This window comes from Poecilia reticulata, linkage group LG12, assembly GCF_000633615.1.
Source record: "Poecilia reticulata strain Guanapo linkage group LG12, Guppy_female_1.0+MT, whole genome shotgun sequence".
Taxonomy (NCBI): Eukaryota; Metazoa; Chordata; class Actinopteri; order Cyprinodontiformes; family Poeciliidae; genus Poecilia; species Poecilia reticulata.
In genome coordinates this window covers 15,997,048-16,022,696 of record NC_024342.1, presented here as the reverse complement: position 1 = coordinate 16,022,696, position 25,649 = coordinate 15,997,048, and the positions used below count along the sequence as shown (strand labels likewise).

Here is a 25,649-nt window from a genome sequence, read left to right as displayed (position 1 = left end):
TATGAAACAGAAGGCAGAGCCGGTATCCCATCTGAGATTTAACAGATTGCAGAGCTGCTTTAAGATATATATATATATATATATATATATATATATCAGCATGATTTTTGTGCAAAATCTGTGCAACACCAATAGGTTGACATTTTTTACATTTCCTGTTGTACATGCTTTCTGCATTTGTGTGAAGTTATTTAAGTCAGAGTATATATGGAGCTCTTTTGACAGCGTCCATCTCAATCAATATTTAGTTTTCTCAAATAAACAACAAAAAAGACCAACTGATACCTATTAATAATTCATAAGAGTTAAAACTGAGATTAAAAATGCAGCCAGTGTATCAGAATTATAACTTTCAAGCGTCTTTTCCCACCTATAGTTAATTTGCTTTGTTCCAAATCAGCTGATAAGTTTGATTTTTTAGGTGTTTTTTTAAAATTATTATTAGCTCCAAGAATACCGAAACCAATCACAGGAAGCCAGGTGAGACCGTTCAGTCTGGTTGTTCTGCCAAGGGCACATCCGACCAAATCTAAAATACAGGTAGCAGATGTTCTAAGCTTGTAAAAAACAAGGTGAATTTATTCATTTTATTAGTTTTCTTCCTGGGTACTATTATCAGAAAGCACATCAAATGATTTTGAGATCTCTTCAAAGCTGCAAAGGGCTTTATGTTTAATGAAAAATAGTTTATTAGTCCATTTGCTCTCACAAAGCAAACCTGGCTTTGAGAAGGAGTTTGGGTCAGGCTGGCAGCAGACAGTAGCTGTGTCCGAGTGAAGGAAGGAAAGAAACCTCAGGTGTGAAAACAAAGTCAGAGAGCAAATTAAGTTGCTTCAATGAGTTTTTTGACATCAGCAGAAGTTTGAGTCTTATTCCTCAGAAAGAGAAAACAAAGTTGTTGAGACAAATATGAGTATACTTTAAGTCCAGACATCAAGTACTGTCCTGGCAAACTGTATTGCTATTACCCATTAGCGTCCCATTGATGGGACATAACAATCTTATGAGTTTTTAATTTTGTTACACCATTTCTATGTCAATATACATATAATACATCACCTGAGATTCCAATAATGTATGAAAAGTAATGTTCAACTCACTGTTCGACGCCTCATATCATTGACAGAACAAAGCCATCTTGAGCAAAAACTGTCTTTTTACCTCCACAAGGATTCAATTCATTTACTTCAATAAAATAGTTGGTTCCCAACAAGTCTTATGTCCATAATCCAACATAATTTGCTGATGAAAGCCTTTAAAATGTCATATATGGGTCTGTTTCTCACAAAGTTTTCCTCATGCTTCCATTAGCATGCAATTGTTTTAAGTGTCTTGGGTAACAATGAAAAGACATTTGGCAAACTATTTGGGCAGAGTCCTGCATATTCATCAACACACCTGGATCAAATCACAAAGTTAGCAGGACTCTGTTATATGCTCAGGAAGCTGTTCAGCCCATAGATTCAGGGGTGTTATTTTAGGGATGCACGGAAAACTTGCAAGGACTCCAGCAATGGAGCGAAAGACCCCAAACGTTAGTAAAAACAACCATGATGCTGCGCTTCGTCATTTTAGGGGTTGCAAATATGCACAGAAATCAGTCAGACATAAAAATCTAAGCCAGTCAGTTAAAATTACGATGATAATTGATCTCCACAATTTCTGTCATCTTTGCTGGAGGGGGGCGACTGGAATCAAACTGTGACCTAGACATGACTTTTACCCTCTGCAACTCAAATGCTGCAGAATCGACTGCAAAATCTGTCAAATGCCGCTTCGTGATAACTAATGCCAGCTGATTAGATTGAGTCTTGTCATCAACTCAAACACAAAACAGAATTGGTAGGATCTTTTTCTTAAAAGCACTTTTTGATGTATTTTTTTAAATCCAACATTTCAAATCCAAACAACTCTGTGCTTATGTCAGTGTGCATTTGTTAGAAGAAAAGGGATTATTTCTATAGAACCATCAAAAACAACTACAGTGCTATGCAAAAGGGTCCCATAAAAATCTTGAATAAATCCATGTTAAAAGCACAGCTGAGCTTTAACTGCTCAACTTTGATGCATCATTCTTCCTGGATCCTTATTCACACCTCTAAAGGATGCAATATCAAACACAATGAACAGGTAAGGAATCTTTTGCATTAAAAGTTGACAATTATTTCCAAAGCGGGCTGAATTTATGTCAGTATCCAGACAACGTAAGTGTTCAAAAGTTTAGCAGAAGAAAAAGAAATGTTTAATTTTATAGTAAACAAGGACATCAATGTTTAAAGAAGCTACAAATAGTAAATGATTAAAATTGTTTCACCTTTCAGAAATTATCAACAAAGGCACACAGATTCATATCTAAGACACACAGATTCATATCTAACTAAATACAACTAATCATTTGGAGTTTGTGTGTCTTCTGAATGAAATTATTTGTCTTTATTATTTTTCTTGTAGCAAATATTTTAATTATGGGTCCATCCATCCATCCATCCATTTTCTTGCACCCTTGTCCCTTAGTGGGGTCGGGAGGGGTGCTGGTGCCTATCTCCAGCTAACGTTCCGGGCGAGAGGCGGGGTACACCCTGGACAGGTCACCAGTCTGTCGCAGGGCAACACAGAAACACACAACCATGCACGCACTCACTCACACCTATAGGGGCAATTTGGAGAGGCCAATTAACCTGACAGTCATGTTTTTTGACTGTGGGAGGAAACCGGAGTACCCGGAGAAAACCCACGCATGCACAGGGAGAACATGCAAACTCCATGCAGAAAGACCGGGGCCGGGAATCGAACCCAGAACCTTCTTGCTGCAAGGCAACAGCTCTACCAACTGCGTCACTGTGCAGCCCACAGGGTTGTACTGTTCTAGATTGTAACAGGAAATTGTTACAATCTTTTACCCTATATAAAAAAACAACAAAACAAAAGCAAAGCAAAACCATCAGAAACGTTTGTGTTCTGACAAAACTTAATTTCTTTTCTTTTTTTTATTTTTTATAAATAAGTATAAATAAGATTCAAAGGAAGCCAAAAAAATCATAATAAGTTCCTACCTTCCTCAGTAGTTTGAGCACTTCACCTGCTTGCTCCATCTTGTGCTCCCGGAGCATCCTCTGGATCTCCCGGACCCAGGCCACCCGTCTGACATACGGGCTCTGGTTGGTTTTCCGCAGCATCCCCGGCAGCTTGTCGGACTTGAGCATCAGGGATGTAAACAAGAAGTCTCCGCCGCTCCTGCCGCCACTTCTCTCCTCCTCTTTGGGCTGATCATTCCGCTGGTGTCTCCTTTTGGTCAATTTGCTCTCAAAATCCAGACTTCTTTGTCGGGTTAACTTGGAGCCCATCACTCCAGGGAGGACGTGTCGGCGGCGGTGGAACTGAGCGGGAGCAGGGCTTGTGCAACACGCGGCCAAAACATCACACCTAAGCTGCTCCGTACGGGACTGGACGCGCATCAGACGTGTGCTTGAAAGTTGCAAAGCTGCTTATGAACGCGCTGCAAAAGCACATAACGGTGCGCTGTCCGTGTCGCCGACGTCCCCTGCATGCATCCCTCTCCATGCACTGCCTGAGCACTCTGGCATCCTTTGCCTCCACTCGGAGCTTGAGCTCTTCTCAGCCAATCAGACGGAGAGCTGCTGCTCAGCTTGGGAGCGAGAGTCATGCAGCAGACTGTTGAATGTTGTCAGATTCGTTTTCCCACCTTTCCCCCGCACCATAAGCAAGGCAGACAGGTTAGAGACAAACACACACTGATTGAATACTCAACAGAAGCGCAAAAGAACAAGCAGAAACAATTTGAATGCTTTAAATCCCTCATAATGAATAACTATACCTAACTATACCAAGAAGAAACATAATTTCTGAATTCTGGTTACTTAGTTTCTTTTTCTGGATGCTCCTATAGGATAAAAGTGCAGCTATTTTTTATTTTATTTTTTTTATGTGTAAAATTCCTGCTTGTCTTCAAATGCAACCAATACAACGTTTTTACTTTCGAATGTGGAGATGAGAAGGCAAAAACCTATTCCAGTACATGGATTTAAATTTTCCCCTCCAAAATTTTTTATTATTTCTCAACCTTATGTATTCAAATATGACAAATAATGTTTTGGAAATGCTAAGGCGCAGGTTCCTAGTTGGCAAATTTGTTTGAATATGACATTTTAATGGACCTGACCCAGAACTTTATCAACACCATCTGACAAAAATAAATACAAAATCATTTTTAATGACCCTATTAGGGACAATTTTACATAGTTTGGCAGACAAATGTTTCTCAAGAAACAAAATAAATATTATTTAAAACAAAAAACAACAAAAAGTCCAACAGTGACGGAGTTGACGTAGAACTGATGGTGACAAACTAGGGAGTAAAAATAAATACTTGATACATGTGAAGTAATGCAATTTATGTAAAATACATTAAAATGATTTAATTGCACATTTTAGTGAGATTTGCCACCACTATCACTGAAAGAGTCACATCGTTAAAAACTGAGTTGACATCTGACGGAGTTGACAAAATGCCAATTTATACGTTACTCTGAAGGAGGCCATATCGTAGCTCATCAGGTCCATGAAATCTTTAGTATACTGAAATTAAATTTATTTCACTAAATTTCATCAAAGTTTTGTAAATTGACAGTTATGGTGTTGACACATCATGGTTGTGACGAACGACTGAATAAAACGGAAGAAAAAAACAAAAGAATAACATGCTAACCAGAGCTAACTAGCTCTCTTAGGAAAGGAAGAAAACGGAAGAGGTCATGGGGTCCTCAGAAGTTATGGTGCCCCACAATAACGCCTGATTTTTATTTATTTATTTATTTTTTTTTCATTCATTCTTTTTATGTCTGACGTTGTTGACAAAAACAAATTTCAATTGAGTTGGAAAACATATAAAAATGATTTTTAATTCATTTCATTGATATTTTTATAATTATTTATTTGAATACTTATATTTAATTGTTATAATATATTATCTTAGTATTCCTTTATTTGTTTTAAACTATTATAATGTGTTGAGTTTTGCTCCAGGACAAGGGATTTTACGGGCACCATCTACTACTAAGTTTACAATAAAAAAATATTCAGCAAACACCAGGAAATTGTGTGCTTGTGCATGAAGCCATAGGACCTGTTCTGTCCCTCTTCTCACGGATAAATGTTTTCTGTCTTTGCAACATGCTGGATAAAATAATTGTTTTTATTTCCTTCACTCACTCAGCCTTCACAGGTGATGTTGAGGGTTCGTTTGAAAACTGGTTTGGGTTCAACCTAAATGTTGTGGGAGTAACTCAAATAGTGTGATGCACCAGTGCAACCAGTTGGTCCAGAGGGATTATTTAAGTTGCTAATGAGCTCCAACAGACAGATTTGTCTTAGTTGTTTTCAGAAACGGCTAATTTATTAGGATTATGTCATAAATAACTGAGCTTGATCTTCCTTTCTTCTAAGTCTTGTTCTTGATTTTGGTTGGGCTTTGGTCCTGACTTTATCCCAGGGATCAAAGCATAATTGATGACAGAGACAACATACAACTTGTTTTTCTGATATTTTTTTCTCACACATGCATAGGTTCTCTGAATTAGTTTTCTCCACGTACTCTGTTTTTTTTTATACATGCATTTAATCTAATTAATAATAGACAAAGAGAACACACCAACACTAAAAGTAAAATATTTTTGTTCCTGGATTCTCCATTTTTATGCAGTTTTTATCTGGTTTTATTGATGACAGGAAGATACAGTGAAATGTAACAAACATGTCATCGTTTTGTGGGGATACTCCAATTTTTTATTCCAAAACACACATGTATTCCAGATAACTTGTGGTTTACTGAAATTAAGAAAGTACAACCACAAATACTGAGATTTTTTTTTTTGTTTACGTCAAGCAAAACATACTGTACTTTGAAGTTATTTAATGAACTGAGTTGGTTTCCTTTAGATCCTTACTTCAGTCCATTCCTGAGTCAAATAAATGGCTCGTTACCAGACCTGCAGAGCTGAATGACTGTCAGTGAGGGTATTCAAATATTTGTTTACATTTTTCTCGACTGCTTTCATGAAGCCGTCAACCTCACATTTTCAAAACAGTTAACACCGACACTCATGGTCAAAGTGACACATTTTGTTTGCAAACGGTTCTAACCATGGCAAACATTTGAAATATAAAACAAAAGCAAATAAAGCCTTCAAACATGAGCTACTCAAATCAATTATTACATATTAGATAACACATTCATGCTAGTATTGTTGGTCATCTTTAAACACGGCTGGTGCCAAATTGTCCTTCTTGCAAAGAACTGGGACAAGAACCAGAAAGGCTTTAGTCAGCATTTTATTGACATTTTGGTCTAACTGCGACTGAAGACTGAAATACCTTTTATATTACAGAAAATGCAGTAAATGTAAACTTAAAATAATATAAAAGAATTAGAAAGTTAGATTTAAAAAAAAAAAATTACAATAAATGACCACTATTGTTACTCAGTCTCATCTTCCTTGGATTCAAACTGGTAAAGAACAACACAGGCATGGCAGACTTCTGCAGACTGATCGCCAAGTGAGGATTTTTGGGATGTAGAGTGAAACAGATACTTGAGTGGATTCATACTGATGTAAGATAATTTAATATACCGTATTTTCTGAACTATAGAGCGCACCTCACTATAGCACCTGGCTATAAGCCGCTGGTGTTTCTGCCGCTCCAACGCCGAACCATAGATTCGTTCACGCCGAGTTCACGTACAGCAACTATCAATCTGTACTGCCAGATCGATAACCTTCAACTTAAAAGCTGCATCATATGAACTTCTTTGTGTTTACTACTGTGATGGACTAAATGTTGTGGAGGTTCAGCTAATATTTAGTAGATCAGAGAAATGTGACGAAGCAGTTAAAAAAAAATCACAAACTGTTGATTTCAAATGGGTGAACAATTAGTGTTTAGCGTTGTTTCAGAGTGAACTGATATAGACAGATAAACAGATAAATCCTTTTCATTCTGTCACACTTTTCCTTAAACTAAAAAAGTTGTGAAATGCAAATTTTGAAACCTGAGTAATGTTTTTATTTTGTTTTGTGAAAATAAATCCACCAGTGGAGCCAGGAAGAGAGCAGGGCTCATTCTAATTCTATTAGTGTTGTATTTTCCTGCTGATAAGGTTACATTTTGTCTGTGCCGCTCTGTTGGTTTCTTCTCTGAGCTAAAAAACATGTACTTGTGATAAATTTTACACTGGACAACCATCCCCTGTAAGGGACATCTGTCATTCCTGATAACAGCGGCACAAAGTGATTTGGATACATCTGCAAATGCATTTGTTTCTACAATCAGTCATAGAAATGTGGCTGGTGCTCTCTAAAGGAAATAAAGTTAAATGCTCTCCAGTTTTATCTGTAGGCCCCGCCGTACGTTGTTTGCTCAGATTAGCTCAGTTTTTTAAACTCAAAAGAAAATCCTGGAGCAGGTGTGAGAATACCTAAAGCTAATTTGCCCCCCACACAGCTTCTCTTCTGTGCACTGTCAAGCATAAAGCTGGCATCATATTGATGTGTCTGTGAATACCTGCCTCCTGCACAGGAGCTGATTTACAGTGCAGCCTCCTGATTGCCTTTGCACCTATGCAGCACAGATGGATGTGTCAGGATGTTGTGATTTCTTTGTGTACAGGATGTAAACTGTGTTAATAAGGAAGCACACGGAGAAACACACAGGGGAAGAAGAGGAAAACACCTCTCTGCCTGGTTCTCAAGTGTATGGACCACTGTTAAAAAAACCCTGAATGTATTGTGGTAAAAATAAGACTGAGGTTAATCATTTCCTTCCTTTCATCACCTTTAATGTGACATTTATTGACGGGTATTTTTCTCAAACCTTCATTAAAAGAACCACAGACAACGTATATGAATTTTATGACCAAGCTTTTGCAAAGGAGAAGGCTCAGCAAACTACTCCTCCAAGCCGTTCACTAAACATTCTGAAGACCTTTGGTTACAGCTTATCTTTTATTATCAAGCAGAAACAGGGAGAACAGGTAAAGAAGACAGCAGGGATAAATTATTACTGCACAGGTAGTTTCTAAGAGAGGGAGTATTCCGGTTGATAAGAAGGCACCTGTGGAAACATAATTTAAGGTCTGGGAAACACACAGTTAACTGTTTCACATGAAGATACAGGCAGATGGGGCCTCCAGGTCAGTTTATACACACAGAAGGAAGAGAACACTTTAAATTGAACATTAGACTGAATATGAACTAAAGTAATAACAAAATGATAATACCAAAAAATCTCTAACATTTATCCTGTACAATTCAACTGAAAAGCAAACAAACCTGCAAAACTGAAAGTTTGCTTGGTTTGAAGCTATGTGTGAAAGTCTAATTAAATCTTCATAAGCCAATAAAGTATGTTTGAATTTCAGTTTCGCTACTCCGTGACGATTGCCAACATCATGACTGATGAGCGCATCTCTGCCGCTTGAACATGCCGACCAAACGTCAATAAGTGAGGAAACAGTTTCAGCCCAAAGTTCTGCTGGAGGGGGCTGGAGAGACAGCAGCACATCAAGTACATAACCAGTCATATCCTCTTTTTGAAATGTTCCCATTGTCTCATATTTCGTCTGACTGAAGTTAACATTGTGTTATAAAAGAGACAATGTGTCTGGAAACTGCGTAATACCTCCTCGTTAAACTTCACGCGTTGAGCAAACTGAGTTTTTATTTCAGTTAGCAGTATACAAGTTTCTAATTGCATCTTACACCCATCATATTTACCTTTTTTAATCATAAAAAGTTAAATACCTAAGTTTTATGCTTAATTTTGTAATGTAATTTTAGTTTTGCAAGAACACCTTTCTCTTGTTTTGTTTTTATGTTTTTATCCAGTGACTCTCAGCTGTTCGGCTAGATAAAAGCAATTGCTCAAGGTCAGGATGACTTTATGGCTTGTCATAAAATTTATATAGTTACCTCCCCATAAAAATACCCTTTGCAGAATTACCTGCTGCTGAGTCAAAAAAAAAGTCACACATTGGACATCCTAAACACACCTTCTGCTTTGAATTGTGTAACAAGGAGAAACAAAGTTGTGTCACATTGCATGTAACAAACAAAGAGTTAAAATTTCACAATTTACATCACTTGAAAAATGGAAAACTGTGATTAACAGTTTGTTAGCAATTATATGGCTGCTAGTTTTTCATATAGTTATCTTTAAAAAATGTTTCTAAAAATAGGTTTAAGAACTGGATTGCAGCCAGTAATGTAAATAATCCTATCAGGACTTGAATGTTTTTATTTTTTAAGACCTTTTTTTCTGTCAGTCTTCTGTAAAGGCCAGATTTGTGGACAGCTAATAGCTGTCTTGTTTACAACTTTTTTCCACCTGGGTTGTGTATCTCTGCAGTTCATCCAGAAGTTACCACAGCACTAATAGCTGCGTCTCTAAATACCAAGGCTGACAGGTCAGGTGGACCCCCAGATCTTGCTGAGGTTGCAGTCGTGTCACTCTTTCCGTTTTGGGAAGATGCTTTTTCTGTGAAACGAACAACGTTAGACATATTTTTTTTATAGCATAGCTCTTATTTTAAACTTCTCCACAACTGCATTCCTGATCTTTCCTTTTACTTGGCTTTGGTCAGGGGTGTCAAACTCATTTAAACATCAAAATTATGAATGTGCTATAAGTATTAATAAAACTACCTGTTAAACTGTTAAAATATTACAAAATAGGACTTTTTTCATTAATATAATTTGGCACTGTGCAAATAAAAGTTGATTTGAGTTGAAATAATAAGTAATATCTAAACACACAGCTATTATCTTGAAGTTTTATTGATGTGCTCTATACAGTCTTGAGGCCAGACTTGAGTTTGACACATGTGGTCGGTGTGATAAATCACACAAAGGTGAACTTAATACAAGTGCAAATCCTACGTTTATGTTTTTCATTAAAAAAAAAGAACTTTGCACCACTTTTCTTTCACTGAACAACAAACAATATGTTTTGTCTGTTACATAATCCCATTAACAATAAATAAAAGCCGCAGTAGGGCGTTCTAAGAAAACAAAATCTGAAGTAGCACACCTTGCAGGTCACCGCCTCTCACTCTCTGCTGCGCTGCGGCTCTCCCTCCACAGCAGGGTCTGCCCTGTAGGGCAGAAATTTCCTGTAAAGTTTTGTTGTTTCTCTGCCATTAGCGTAGCTGCAGCACGCCAGCAATTTTAAGCTTGAACAACAAAACGCAGAAGGGGGGACTGTGGAGGACTGAGGACTGTGTACAAAAGCATTAATGGCAGCACTAAGACTCTCCTACTGCAAGAAGAAAGTAGAAGGGCTTTATTTTATTTTTGTAGATTCTCTTTCATTTGTTCTACTGGCAGGACATTTGAACAGATGCATAAAAATACATTTTCATAAAAGTTACCTACTGCAGCTTTAAGTTATGTGATTGTAACATGCTAGAGATGGAAATACGGTGGCAGAGTAATGATATCTCTTACAATGAGATTTAAGGATAAAATTACATAAAAAAATTACAAAATTAGTCCTAACTAGTCCTTGTTCATAAAGCTGAGGCATTCTTTCTGATTTTATCTGAACTATTCCTCCCCTAAGCCGCTTCAGGTCATCCGATGTGAAGCTCATGAAATGTTTCTCACTTCTTGTCTCAACTATTAACAGGCAAAACTTCACGTGGCGTCTGAGCTTAGAGTAAAAGCTGTGGAGGAATCATCAGGTGTAGACGCTAGTTGTTGAGAGAGCAATGAGATAGTTACCACATGACTGAACAGAAAAGTGTTGATGTCAAAACTCACAGTCAAATGTCCCTGATGGTGTCCATGACGGCTGGTCTGGTTGCTTATTTACTGCAGGCTTCGTCTTCAAACAATTCAGTTTCAGCATCTTTTTCCGTCCTCACTCAGGAGATGTGATCCTTTCCCTCACCTTCACGAAAGCTTTTATTTTATTTTATTTTTTTTATTTTTTGTCATTTAGTGTGCACTTTGTCTAAAACTCCCACATGAAAAGGCTTGTGAAACATTTTATTTTAAAGAAATCCCTATTTTCCCCCTGAGTATTTCCCCCCTATTTTTCCTAGGTAGAGTTGTGCAACACAACCATTGCAAAATGTTTTCTCTCTGCATCATCAATTTAAAGTGAATGACTAACAAAATGACGCTTCTGAAAGTTAATATTTGTCACAGATCTGTTTAAGTATCACTGTAGATAAAAGAAAAACTTTTGCCTGCACGTTGTTTTGCTCCGTAGGTTTCAGGGTGTTGCAGTAAATCAGCCTGGGTTCATCAAAGTGAACATTGTGAACAAAATAACTTTTAGGCTGTTTTTCTGGTTGTTTCTCCTTGTTCGGTCTGTTCTTTTTTTTTTTTTTTACCACTAATGATGACTCAGGTTAGAGGGTTTATTGTGGGATGGGTTAAAGTTTAATGACTGTGACATAAATGCATCACCTATAAGCTGCTGGCATAACAGACACAGCCTGCAGCAGAAGCTCCAAGGAGAACCAGGGTAAGAGATTTTCCCTATTCTTATCCTTAGAGAGGTAAACGATTCCCTCAATTTGTTTATGGTTTTGTTAGACTAAAAACTGAATAATTAGAGCCATTCTGATAATATCAAATGTGAAAATCAGAAACTTACTTCCTGTAAGTGATTTCTGTAGAGTAGCATGCAGCCCTTGTTCAACTAAATCAGCTCACTCCCCCTGTTACATAATCTGGGTACACTTCTGTGACAGAGCAAAGAATCAGCCTGACGGGAGGCTTTGGGGTTTTAGGGGATAAACTTGAAACACTCCAGACATTTTATTTATTTATTTATTTGCTGTCATTTGTCTTTTTGGGCTTTGGAAAGCACAGCAAGTACGGTACAGCGACTCCCAGTTCTCAAATATTCCTCTGCAGACTCGTGACTGACTGAAACTTCAAATGTAGTTCACAAAGTTCAAAAGAGATAAATACATTTATATTTGAGGTTTCCAAGAAGAGTAGCTCTGCTGCTTACTTCTCATTTCCTGAAAGTAGAAATATTCAGACGGAACATTGTTGCGTTAATGTTTCAAACATTAACACAACATTGATTTCTGCTGTGGCTAAAACTATCTAGCTCGTTACGATTAGCATCTGTTGTAATATTTAAGATTTAAGCAAAAGCAGATAATGAACATCTGCTAAATTCAGTCATACTTGTCATAGATTAATGCACAGTATGTTAATAATACATATATTTTTTACATTTTTGTTCTTTTTATAGTAACACAAGCTGATATTAGTTGCTTATTTATGCAAGCCATCTGCTAAGGTAGAAAAGCTGCTCAACAGATATGTCGCTCCTGGCTTGTCTATGCAGCATTACCTTCATAATAGCTGTAGGTGGCGCTATTTTGATTTCACATCATGACTTTGTTTTTTTATTGCCACCAGAAATATCCCTAAACAGCTTAATCTGTGTTTTCTGTAAAGTAGGACAGAGTGTCTTCTTTCATCAGAGAGGAGTTTATATTTGTATGTTGTGTTGCTTAAAACATCTGCAATATATGATTCTATGTTATCATGAAGAGAGAAATACAAACATACCCCCAATAATTAGCTTTCTTTGATACAGTTTCATTGCTGATTAGTCAGAGGCACCTAAACATTTGCAGTGTAATACAAACCTCACCAAAAATTCAAAAATATTATTTTCAATATGCAGATGAACAACCAACTCAATGAGAAAAGTAATAATACCAGATAAATAGAGGATTAACAATAAATAACAGCTGTGTTATGTGTTTATGGTAGTTTCTTCATTCAGTTTTTAATGATAACATATCTCCTCTGATTTGAGTTACGCACAAACCCAAACTCAAAGTTTTTTTTAATCACATTAAGAATGAATTGAATGGGTTTGCAGTAAGATCCAAATGCAGAATGATTTAAGAAATTACATTAAAAAAGTGGGAAACAATAAAAATGAAGGAGCTGAAATACCGAGGAGAGGGTAGAGAGAAAATACCAAGCAGAAAGAGCTGGACTAAACCCAAAGTATAAATTATATGATAAGACTCCAACAACAATACTGAAAACAGAAATGAACTGAGATCTTGATGTCAAAAATAAATCCAGGAATATTAAGCAAACACAAACACAAATGAATCATGACAATAACTGATTTGACTTGACTTGTGAGTCTTTGTTTACCAACGACTGGATTCAAATAAGCCCAGCCTTTTTTTTTTTTTTTTTTTTTGTCAAATGACAAAGGCAAATGTTTCACATTTACATGTATCTTTTTTTCCCTTCTCCAGACAAATTGTTAGCTCCCCCGAAGATTCAAAATGGCCAAGAAAGTAATAATAGTGGCCGTTGCAGTGCTGCTGTCAGCATGCCTCGCCACATTTCTGGGTGTTTTCTTTGGTCTGAACAGCAACAGAGCGAATGGCTCCTGGAAAGCAGCAGTAGCAGCAGATGCAGGCACCTGCTCAGAGGTTGGCAGGTAAGAGCTTGTTTCAACAACATTGATATAGAAACCTGTTTGAGTTATGACTGTGACCACCTACGCAGAGAATAAAGCTGTCCCTATGTGTGTTTTTTTTAAATTATCTGCACTGTAGGGACATTCTCCTGAAAGGAGGATCTGCAGTGGATGCCTCAATAGCGTCGCTGCTATGTGTTGGATTAATGAATGCTCACAGTATGGGCATAGGAGGAGGTCTTTTCCTCACCATCTATGATGCAAAAACCGGTACAACAACACACATTTCTCACCACAAGACTTCTCACATCTTTGCATCTCTACAAACCAAACAAACTGAAGGAAATTATGTGACTTCTATGCAGGAAAGGTTGAGGTAATTGATGCACGGGAGACGGCGCCCCGCAATGCAACGCAGGACATGTTTAGAAACAGCTCAGATTTATCCCAGACAGGTAATGTTCAAAAGTAGAAATGGAAATAAGATGACATTTATTGGGCCTCCTGCCTTAAAATGTGATATAATCTGTTTCGATACATTGGAACTGCCCTTTATCCTCCTTGTACATCTTGATATGGGCTGTTTCCCCCCAATGGTTGATCGCTGTTTCATTTTTAGATGTTTTGTAACTGCATAGCACACAGATTTATTTATAGGACATTTCTTCTGTTCAGAAATACAAAAAGATCAAATAAAATGAGTGAAAGCTCCCCTAAAAATCTAAACTTCTCAACCGGTTCTTGGTCTTTAGGAGGGTTGGCCATCGCTGTTCCCGGAGAGCTTCGGGGTTACGACATGGCCCACAAACGACATGGCAAACTGCCTTGGAAAGATTTGTTTCAGCCAAGCATCGAGCTTGCAGAAAAAGGATTTCCAATGGGCAAGGCGCTGGCGGCGGCGATTGATAGAAACAAGGAACTCATCGTGAATGACACAGCCCTCTGGTGAGAGACATCACCTTTAATTAGCTCTCTCTCTGCTTCATAGATAACATTCTCTGTCTGACATGATCTTTCTTGTCCTCTTTCAGTGAAGTGTTTTGTGCGAAAAACAGCGGCGTGTTGAAAGAAAATGACACCGTTAAATTCATCAGGCTGGCAGGAACATACAGGAGAATCGCCGAGAAAGGAGCAGAGGAGTTTTATACAGGACAACTGTCAGATGAGCTTGTGAAGGATATTCAGGCCGCAGGTATCATTGGTTCTTACTATCAAATCATTTCATATTGTTGCTACACACACCAACCTGTGAAAGTGCTCATTTCCCCTTGAAATAGCTTTCGCTTTGTTGTGCTAAAGGCTCAAACTTAATTAGATTTTATTGGAGTTTTATGTAGCAAAGTAGTTGAAAGACAAAGTAATGTGGAAGGAAATGTTCCATGAACTCTTAAAATATAAAAAGGTCTTTCGGGATACGTCTAGACAAAAAGAGACTGAAATTTCTGTCTTTTCTTGTTTGCAAAGCAGTTCAAGCTTTAGCAGATTGACAGGATGTTATTATATAGTATCTCAGCAAAGTTGATCCAAAAAACAAATAGACTAAAAACACAAAATGTGTGGCATGTATTTGTATTAACACTTTCTATCATTGATTATGGAGATCGTGCTTTTTCTTGCCTTTTTCTTTTTTGGCCAAACAGCTCATTTAGATTTGATGGAGATCATCTGTGAACATCAATTTTCAAATCTTCCCAACTTTAGCTCTTTTAACACAAATAAATGCTTGGAGCTAAAACATTACATTACAGCTCAAGTTGTGTTTTTAGGATCATTTTCTTGCTATAAATTAAAGACTTCTGCAGCCGCAAACAGGTTTTATCTTTAAGGATTTCTCTCTATTTTGCTCCATCCAACTTTCTATCAACTAATCAGCATCTCTATCCCCGCAGCATAATGCTGCCACTCATCAGAAATCCTTTCACGATAAAAGTCTTTGATCTTTCGCATAAAAACCCAACAAATAGCAATAAAATTTGTGGCTGTAGTTGCAAAAAGAAATCTTTAAAAAGTCAGCAATATTTGTAATTAACCAGTTTTATAAACGCTGACTTGACTTTTAAGAAGTTTCAAGCAACAGATGTTATCTATTCTGGAAAATAAAAGCTTGACAGGATTTCTGTTCCAAGTCCTTCTTAGAATCTGTTGCGAATGATCTTGTGCAGTAACTCTAAATGCCACAAAAGTTTCAAATTCAACCCAATGTTTCCATCTTCAGATAAAAGTCTGCATTTTATTTAATTCCTGCTCTACGGGCTTCGCTGCGCCTCCTATTTGCAGGATAAGGAGAATTTGTTCCCCCTTTTCTGCTCAGAAATGTATTCACAGTGTTTGTCAATCCATGTTTAGGCGGCATCATCACAAAGGAAGATCTGAGGGATTATGAGCCTGTCTTGGATGAAAGCCCTTTACGGGTGAATGTGGGGGAGTACGCCATGGTTGTTCCCAATGCCCCCGCTAGCGGCCCTGTGCTATCGCTGATATTAAACATCCTGAATGGTAAGCCTTGATACGCCGTCCAAAAACATCCTGAGTGGGAGAAAATGTGTTGCAGCGTGAGCTGCCTTCCAGCCGCTCTCACAGAAAGGAGTCGGCTCCGAGGGACGAGTACAGGAAATCCTCTCTTTAAAGGGTCTTTTCTCTTAATTTAACCAGAAATAGGATGGGTTATGTAACTGGTAAAAAAAACCCCACAGATTTTTAACAGGGATGCGCTCTATTTGTCCTTATATGGGCTTAGATGTGGAATAAGCGCTGATTATTAAAATGCTATTTATTTTCAAACTGAAAACCTTTTTCTTTGTTCTGCTGACGTCATCCGTCTGATTTAGCTTGTTGCTGGCTGGGCCGTAACATTCAAGCTGCTGGTCTGTGAAGACACCGTCACGCTGCCTCGGCTTCGTGCCGGAGCAGTGACAGTATCTGCCACTGAGGATTAGAGAAACTTTCCTCTAAAATAATTAATCATCAAAACCCGCTCCCTTTCCCTTTGACTGGCCGCCCACTCACTGTACCCCACTGCCTCAGACACCCGAACAGTAATCCCACAAATGTACTTCTAATTGGACACAGATGACTTGTTCAAGCTTGACTCACATTTCAGTCAGCGTAGAATGAAACGCTCCCGCTCTGCTGATGTGCCGTGACGCCTGCTTCTGTCCCGAATAAGTCCTGAACTGTCGTCCTTCTGGGGCTTTCACCTCGGAGTAACACACATGTGGAACTAAATGAAAACACATTGCGCGCCAAGTCAATTTGTTCTCTGTGTATTTGAACCCAAAAGTATACAGATAGATTACGAAAGCCTTAGTTTTAATCAAGCTCTAATTGCGGCTGTGTGTGTTTGCAGGATACAACTTCAGCGCAGACAGCATGGCGACCAAGGAGAAAAAGATCCTAACTTACCACCGCATTGTGGAGGCCTTTCGCTTCGCTTATGCAAAGAGAACTTTGCTTGGAGATCCAAAGTTTCTCCAGATTGAAGATGTAAGTTACGGGAAGTATGTTCGTTTTTGTTGTGCAGTGACTAATAGAGCAGGGGGGGACAAAACGGTTATAGTTGATCTTTTACCTGTCTAGGAATTGACAGAAAGAAAATGAAACAAAGTAAGCCACATGTGCTCGCTGTAGATAAGTAGGAAGTCTTGGAAACATGGCAATCTGCAGATAACACAACCTGGTGACTCAAGAACTTTGTATCCCTGCTACATTTTTACAGAACAGAGAAGAAATGTGTGACACAACTCAGTTAAACGACTCCAGTCTAGTTGGGACTAAATCATCCATTGCTATCAAACACAGGTTGTATTTAAGTTGCTGACAAAAGCTTGTTATTGGTCTTTTTTTATCCAAAGCCAAATAATTTCTTTACCAACATTCACTCCAAAATGTACGAAGACCTCAATGTTTGGAAATTTCTTAGTGGTTTGATGAACTGACAAGGTTTGGGGAACATGAGGATAAGATAAACAAAACTAAGTGAACAAAAAGCACAAGACTCAAACTGACAGTAACTTAGGGAGCAAGATAAGCAAATTCCTTATAGCTCTGTGTTGTTGTTCTGAACCTAATCAACTGTTTTCTTCCAAAAGTTAATCAAGAACATGACCTCCACTTCATATGCTGACATCATGCGGGCAAAGATTACGGATGATACCACACATCCCATGGCCTACTACGAGCCACAGTTCTGGCTTCCTGAAAACCACGGGACGTCTCACCTGTCCGTCGTTTCAGAGGATGGGAGTGCGGTGGCTGCCACCAGCACCATCAACCTCTAGTAAGACCTCCTAATTAATCTGTTGTAGCTCTTGTCCCTTCATATCTGATCAGTTATTGTCTTCCTGCAGTTTGGGCTCCAAAGTCATGTCAAGATCTACGGGAATCATTCTTAACAATGAGATGGATGACTTCAGCTCGCCATATATCATTAATGGGTTCGATGTTCCTCCTTCCCCAAGCAACTTCATCAAGCCAGGTAGATGTTTAACTTTTTGTGCAGGTGTAAGTTGTGTATCTAAAAAGGATCAGAGGGTACAAAAGTATGCTTAATACGTTTATTTCAACTCTTTTAATTAAATGAGAACAACCAAACCAAAGCTTCAAAATAACATAACTCTTTTAAATGTTGCTACAGTTAGTAAATGTTATCTATACAGTATATTGTTCACATTTAAAAGTATTTCAAAGTATGATAAAGCTACAAAAAAACAGTGTATTCATAGAAAAACCATAAAAGAATCATTGGGAATGTAGGGGAAGTGCATGTAAGGCAAGGCTAAAAATATTGCAATTGTTAAGTGGAAGGAAGAACATAAGAGGTTTTCAAAAAGTTTACAAATTGTCTGAACAGCTGCAACAGCGATGCTTCAGAAGTCACTACGCAAAAGTTTCTTAGTATAAATACAACTGTGCAGTGAAGGCCTTATAGATTGGAAAACAGCAAAAGTGAACCAACAAGAACACCAAGACAGCTAAGACGTAAAGTTAGTGGAAACAATGATTAGAAAATTTAAATAGGATATTAGTGTAAAAGTGCAGAGGAATGAAAGACCATCATATTTCTTTGTTTATCCAAAATGAAGTTATTGTGGTTGGTCTAAATCTGTGTGGAGTCAAAGCTGGCTCTGACAGACAGAGCCACACATGAGTTTTATATCAAATATAAGGAAATACTAAACATTGGAGAGAGAGTTTGGTTCCTGAGCAGCTGCAGAAAAACAACCTCTAACCTTGTGAGTGCAACCCAAAAAAGGTTCATCTGCAGAGAGTTCAAAAGCACGAAGAGTAAAGACATGACATGACCGTCAGATAGTCATAATGTTTTGCCTCATAATGAAATTTTCCACCATTGTGAAGGTCAATGTTCCTTCACATGTCCTGGGTCTTCTAGCTGATCCAATGATGAACTTCACAGCAGATTTATTGCACAAATCAAAGGCGTTTAGTGAGTCAGAATATGGATGTGATGTTGTTGAGTTGAAACTAATACAGATTATTCTCTTAAATAATCTGTATTTATCTAATACTCTCTCCCAGAATAAGCTCCGTTTGAAGACTTTGGTTACTTTAATGCTTGAGGTTAGGTTGAAAAAATTTTATAGCTTTGTAAAGATCAGATAATTTTTAAATTAACTCCCTTCTCCTCATTTTTTTTACCTTGTCATTAGTCAAGGTGGAGCTTGTGTTTTAGGAGGATGGCTCTTTATCTTAATTTTTAAGTAACTTTACTTGGAAGTCAGCCTAAATGTTATCAGGTTATGCCTTTTTAACAAAGCTCTATTTTCCTTCTGTTTATTAATGATTGGTCACTTCAGTGATTGATGGTTCTGATTATTAAAACCTCACACCACTTTTCTAAATGCTGAATCACGTAATGATTTATGGCTCATCCGATCACAGGCATGTTATAGCTTCTTAATCAAAAACCAGCTTCAATTATTCATGCCCTTTGACCTTGGTGACATTTTGTCACATAACTATAAAGTTTCTGTGTATTTTATACGTATTTTATCTGACAAGGATAAAATTACAGAACTGTGGAGGGGAATAATATATTATTTTCTAATTTAGGTTTTTGATGGAAAAACACTGAGGCTTACAATGTGTTAGTTTGTTCAGTTTTTCCAACATCCTCCTTCAAATTTATATTAACTACATAAGTTGTATTACAAAAAAAGACACTTTGAAAATAAAACTCTTCAACATGTAGTGTAGTTGTATGAAGTGACATTTACTTAGGCTTGGACAAAATAGAAAATAGCAGGTAAATTGCTTTGTTTTTATTTATCTGTAAGTATAATTAACCCTTACATTCTGTCAACAGGGAAAAGGCCGATGTCGTCTATGTGTCCAACAATCCTTTTTGACAAAAACAACAATGTCAAAATGGTAGTCGGAGGTTCAGGAGGAACAAAAATCACTACTTCCATCGCTCAGGTAAAACACATTCTCACCTAAACCGTAAAGATGTGAACATTTCTATTTCTTTTTGCAATGTTGGACATGTTTGCTGTTTTAAAGGTGATTCTCAAAGCGCTCTTCTTCGACTTCGATGTTGAAAAAGCCGTCGCAGACCCAAGGTTACACAACCAGCTAAGTCCCAACACCACTCAGGCGGAGTCTGACTTTGACAAAGTGAGTGTCAAAAACACAAAGAAGTGCTGATTTATGCAGCTAATGTTAGCGAGCTGTGCTGCTCAGAGAGACGATCCAGTATCCAAAATAACACAGAATGCTGTAACCACCAGTCATTACCTTACACCTTTCAGGGATGAAAAGTTTTCACTTAAACTCTCTGACTGAGAGAAAGCAGCTCTGTCGTGAGGTTAAACAGTAATCATAATCATTCTACAATATAATGACTTTACAACATAATAATTTTACAACATAATGACTTTACAACATTCCTATGTAATGGTTTAAGACAATGTTTAAACATACCTCTACACCCTCCGTGGCACTTCAACCACATAGTTGTGAACGTTGGCCGAGTTTTTCAAAGCGTTTGGGTCGTTTGACATTGTGGTGTGAAAAAGAAACGCGCAAACTGAACTCCTAACAAATGTTTCAATTTTGGTTCCTGATCTAATCAAGTCTACTGAACTATCATGTGTGGAAACACCCTTAACTTTATCACACGGTTATCGCTTGGGTCTTTTCCAGTTTATGGCAAAATGGAATCCACTGCAAATAATTAACACTTACATAAAACCGAATATATAATGTTTGAATTTATAGTTGTTCAGAAATAACTAATAGTTATTAGACAGCATGTCAGCTTATCTTCTGAGTTTCAAGATCTTTCCTGATTTGTTGAGTTTTGGTCAATTAGTTAATTATTTTCATTTTATTCAGGCTAAAAAAGTTTGCAGCTGTAATCAATGACAGATCTTGACTTTACATAGTTAAAAGGTATTATGAAACAATAATAGAAAAATGTTTAGTGAGAGATTTTATATGCAGCTCTGGAAAAAAATGAAGAGAGCGCTGCATTGAACCCCTTTGAAAACTCTTCCGAGGTAAAACATTAGTATTGTTGTTTCTAAGTTAATATGAATTGTGTTTGTGCATTATTTTTCATTATTTTTACCATTTCTCATTTACAAAATTTTTGCTTGGAATTTCGGAGACATGTTGTCAGTAGTTTATAGAATAAAAGAACAATGTTAATTTTACTCAAACACATACCTATAAAAAGTAAAATCAGAGAAACTGATCATTTTGCAGTGGTCTCTTAACTTTTTCCAGAGCTGGATATATTTGAAATTTGTAAAGTCTAGCTTTGAAATAAATAAATTAAAACTTGTACACCCAGTCCTTGTTTTCAAAATTCATGAAGTCATTGGTTTGTATAAAAAAGAATAATGGTTTGAGTTTAAATAGTTGCTTTAAAATACCAAATGAAGTAAAAATGTGTTTTATTTACTTTTAAAAGGCCTGCTTTATCACTGAAGCTACAGGGAAATGTTCAGAGTTTCATGCTGTCTCTTGTTTTACCTCACAGGAAATCATAGATGGTTTGGCAAAGAAGAACCATTATACGGCGTTCCTCACGGCACCAGGAGCTGTAGTGCAGGCCGTGTTGCGTCGCGACAACAAGCTGTCTGCCAAGTCGGATCCTCGTAAAGGGGGGTATGCTGCCGGGTACTGAGGCCATAAATCCTACACTGATTATGATGTTGCAGTAGCTGTTTGAACTTTAACACCTTTCACACAACATTAGAGACGAGAGAACTCAGCGAAGCCAAACTACCATTGCTGACTCAGCGGATTTTGTACAAACTGAGTTATGTTTGTTGTGTTTTTTACAAAACAGCACTATTGTTAATTCTAATCTCTTCTTTATTTATAGACAACTTAATTTATTATCAACCCCTTTTTTTAAAAAATGTAGTTTTACAGTTTTGTTCTAATCCTGTGTAATTTAAAAATTATTTGTGTTGTTCTTTCTGAAATCACTGGCACTACTGAGCTGCTATCGAGCCGCTTTTGGTTGTTGAACTGTAAGAAAAGGAATAACAAAGGGCTCAGACTGCAACACCTCTGGGACAAGCCATTCCAGGAGACAAAATAATGTAATGACTCACAATAATTTGCTAACACCCAGAGTGCAGCGACCTACAGTGACCTCATCTCATTATATTGGCTGCTTCTTCTTAAAACTACGTCTTTCATTGGCTGAACTAGGAAGTATTAGGAAGCGCTCCTATCACTTTTATTTTCACAAAGCTATTTTACAAGAACACTGCAGCATATCCGTTCATAGGTTAATATTTTCTTCTCATGGGCCTCCTGTCAAAGAAATATGATTTCTTGTGCGTTAAAGGGACAGTATGTTTTCTAGAGGTTCTGGGAGGTTGCTGCGAGTGTGAGCTCCCCTAGATGTCGTAAAATGTCACACAGCCTTGAGTTGGGAAGAGTGATTAATCCTCAGGGAGATGGAAAGCTTTAGCTGATTTTAAAACAACTCAGTCAGAAAATGTTTATGTCTGTGGGGTGAAACGCTGTTTTAGTGGGCATTAACCGTCTTAACTCTCACTGTCAGGACTGTCTCTGTTTCTCAGACATAAATTGTTGATCGAGGCAGGCAGGCAGTCAGTGGTATCAATTAGTTTGATTGTCAGCTCACCAGGATTAGACCTGGAGGAGCACAGTTGTTGCATAAGGGATGAAATGTTGAATGGTTTACATTATTGCCCATTGTTAATGCCAATGGTACAATGATACAGCTGTGAAATTATTTAGCAACAATTCAGTAACAACTACTGCAGCTGATAATAAAAATATTGATGTTGATAAGTACATTTCAGCTTTAGGTTGCACTATCAGGGAATTACCTTCAACATATTATAATATAATATAATAAACCTATTTTTAGCACATTTTTATCCTGCATATCTTTTGTCTGAAGACGTCTGTTCAAACTCCAGGTTGTAACATAACCGCTATGTTTGTTTGTTTTTTTTTCTGAATAAATACATTACAGAGTAAATATATCAAACTGTTATGTAGAACAGCTGCTATTACGTGATTGTTAAAAATTATTACAAGTTTCCACTACTCAAAACTGATTTTGGAAGCATCATGCTGGTTTTAGGTGTGATTGACGTTTTGGATTTTTCATTTTGGATTAAAACGGGGAAATACTTCCAGGACTTTATTTTGTCTTTTGAGGTTATGGGACTCTGCACACATTACTCTCATTAAAAAAGAACGGGAATTTTTGGACATTTAATAATTTAGTTTTGGTTTTTTTTGCTGACAGAAACTGAATGATTTATTTTTATTTATTTATTTTTGAAGGATTTTTGGTTACTGATCTATTTATCAGAACAACTATTATTATTTCCTAGCATTATGATTTTTTGAATAAATCATTGTTGCTAAAAATGAACAAATTTCATATTGAGTGGTTGAATATTTATTTTCTTATCAAATTTAATGGAGTAACATATTTTACCTGATCCCTCTTGAGTATGTTGTGAGTTCTGCTTTAAATCAGGCTGCATTTTTTACAAGGCTACAAGTGAGCAAACTAAAGCCACAAAAATATATTTAAGTAAATATCTCATGATGACAGGCATGATAAAAAAGAAATACACATATATCACAACTGTATTTATGAATCTTCTACAAGTTTAGAAAAATAACAGAAGTAGGAGCTTCTTAAAGAGACAGAGGCCTAATTTCAATGTTTGATACATACGACATTTTTAAAACAACTGAAGTAACAGAGTTACTTGGTTATGCTATAAGACAGCTGTTAGGGAAACACTATGAGAAAATTCATAATACTGCACATAAAACTGCATATTGAAATGATAAATAGTTGGGGACAGTGAAAGTAACGACCTGTCGCTATTTGTCCAATGCTGCTGCTGTGGCAAAGGTTTTGGGGGAACTGACATCATTTTATGTGAATATTTTTTTCTCTTGACTCCAGAGCAAAGCTCTCAGAATATCTGTTTGTCTTTTGAAAAAAAACAAAGAAAAGAAAAAAAAAAGTGTTTCTTTTAATAGCCCTGGATCATTTTCTAGTTTGTAACCATCAAGGTCGGCTCACATGAGGAGCGAGTGCTGCTCTGGTTTCTGTAGCTAAATGTTCAGAGACATGGGGAGACATTCCCATGAACATTTCTCAGAGCTGATCTGGACACGTTCCACTGGGAGGAGGATTTGGGGCAGACCCAGGACTAGCTGGAGCTCATATATCTCTTGGCTGACCCAGGATGAGGCCCCCAGCAAGAGCAGAAAGCAGGCAGCGGGAGGGAGAGGTAGAGAGAGAAAGAGAGAGAGAGAGAGAGACAGAGAGAGAGAGAGAGAGAGAGAGAGAGAGAGAGAGAGAGAGTGAAAGCTTCACAGAACTGCTGACTGTTTCCAACAAGAAGACTTTCTTATTCTCACTTGAAAAGCGTTGTGTAACAAATGTGAAGACAGGATTGGTTTAATTATGAAAGGAGAACATCTATGTAGTAATAAATAAAACTCTGTGAAATCAGATGTGTAGTTATACGTTGAGTTTTTTAGAAAACAGCAAAGCTTTTCTCAGAAATCCCTCACCCCTGAGAGGCACTACCTGAACTTCACTGCCCAATAAATCCCCCCAATAAATAAATGCAATCCCCCTTAAAATAAATCAATCTTTAATTGCAGTTGAAAAATATCACCCTGAAAGATTTGGTTCAGCGAGTTTATGATATTTTTTTCCTCCCTTAAGCTGCTGGAACACTGTAGATGTTCTGTGTGTCTAAAAATCTACACAAAGAGAAAAACTATTAGCGTCGGCTAAGTTTGACTCTATTTTCTTCTGCGTTTATTTTTTCAGGAGTTAATCAAGTTGCAGGTACAAGATGTTGAAACAAAATGCTGGAACCAAGTCCCACAGCTTCATCGTGCTCCATTTCTTTCTTTTTCGTAGAATTCATCAGTGACCTTGTCAAAGCACACTGAAAGTTTCCTTGAAGGCCCAATTAGGCGCAGTTCAACATCCACATACTGTAGTTATAATGAACAGAGTTGTGCAACTATAATAGGTCAAATTATCAACCCTGCAGGCGTAGGGGGGAAAAAAAAGAAAAGCTGCAGTCTCCACATACGTGATTTAAACTTGAGTCATTGCTTTGGACTACATCCAGGCAGATTAAAATAGCGACACACATGCAAAGAAGTACGTACAAAAGCATCAAACAGCTGTTGTTGGAGTAATTCGCTTCATCAAAATGGCTACGGGGGTAAAAGTATACAGAGTCATCAGCGGAGCATTTAACTTCCTGCAGTTAAAGTGAAAATTGTCATAGAGAAGTCTGTGGATTTTAAAGCTATTGTTTGTTTTTACGCCTGACAGACAGAAGTTGATGTTATGATACTAAAGCTGTAAAAGCCAAAGCTTATCAAAATTAACTCATTTGTCATTCAACAAAGACAGAGACACTTCACAAAGAGTGAAATTTGCATGTTCTCATAACTCACACTGAGCGCCTCGAAGGGGAGCCGAGCAGAATCCACTTAAGAAATCATTACTAATTCATAAGTTCCTCTACTGAGAACGTATCTCATTACAACTTTCTTTTTTTTTTTTTTTTAAATCTCTCTTCTGCTCTCAAAAAGCCAAATTGGGAAACATGAGGTATTATTGTTGATAATTCCCAAGTGTTGTTTAA

General features: G+C 37.4%; 2 protein-coding genes across 2 annotated transcripts in view; one reads left to right on the top strand and one right to left on the bottom strand.

The window, feature by feature from the left end:
• lrrc75bb (leucine rich repeat containing 75Bb) overlaps positions 1-3,683 on the bottom strand; it is a 37,068-nt gene extending 33,385 nt beyond the window's left edge. The window contains exon 1 of the mRNA XM_008424164.2: positions 3,054-3,683. Coding sequence (XP_008422386.1) covers positions 3,054-3,455 — 402 coding nt within the window. The 5' untranslated portion in view covers positions 3,456-3,683. The remainder of the gene's footprint in view (positions 1-3,053) is intronic.
• ggt1b (gamma-glutamyltransferase 1b) lies at positions 1,977-21,990 on the top strand. Its single transcript, XM_008424165.1, has 13 exons — positions 1,977-2,130; positions 13,325-13,512; positions 13,631-13,761; positions 13,857-13,946; positions 14,244-14,436; positions 14,523-14,683; positions 15,838-15,987; positions 16,838-16,974; positions 17,580-17,767; positions 17,838-17,965; positions 19,814-19,926; positions 20,011-20,124; positions 21,494-21,990. Exons 2-13 carry the CDS (start codon positions 13,355-13,357, stop codon positions 21,638-21,640), a joined length of 1,710 nt encoding a protein of 569 aa, XP_008422387.1. The 5' UTR covers positions 1,977-2,130; positions 13,325-13,354; the 3' UTR covers positions 21,641-21,990.
• Positions 21,991-25,649: the final 3,659 nt, after the last annotated feature.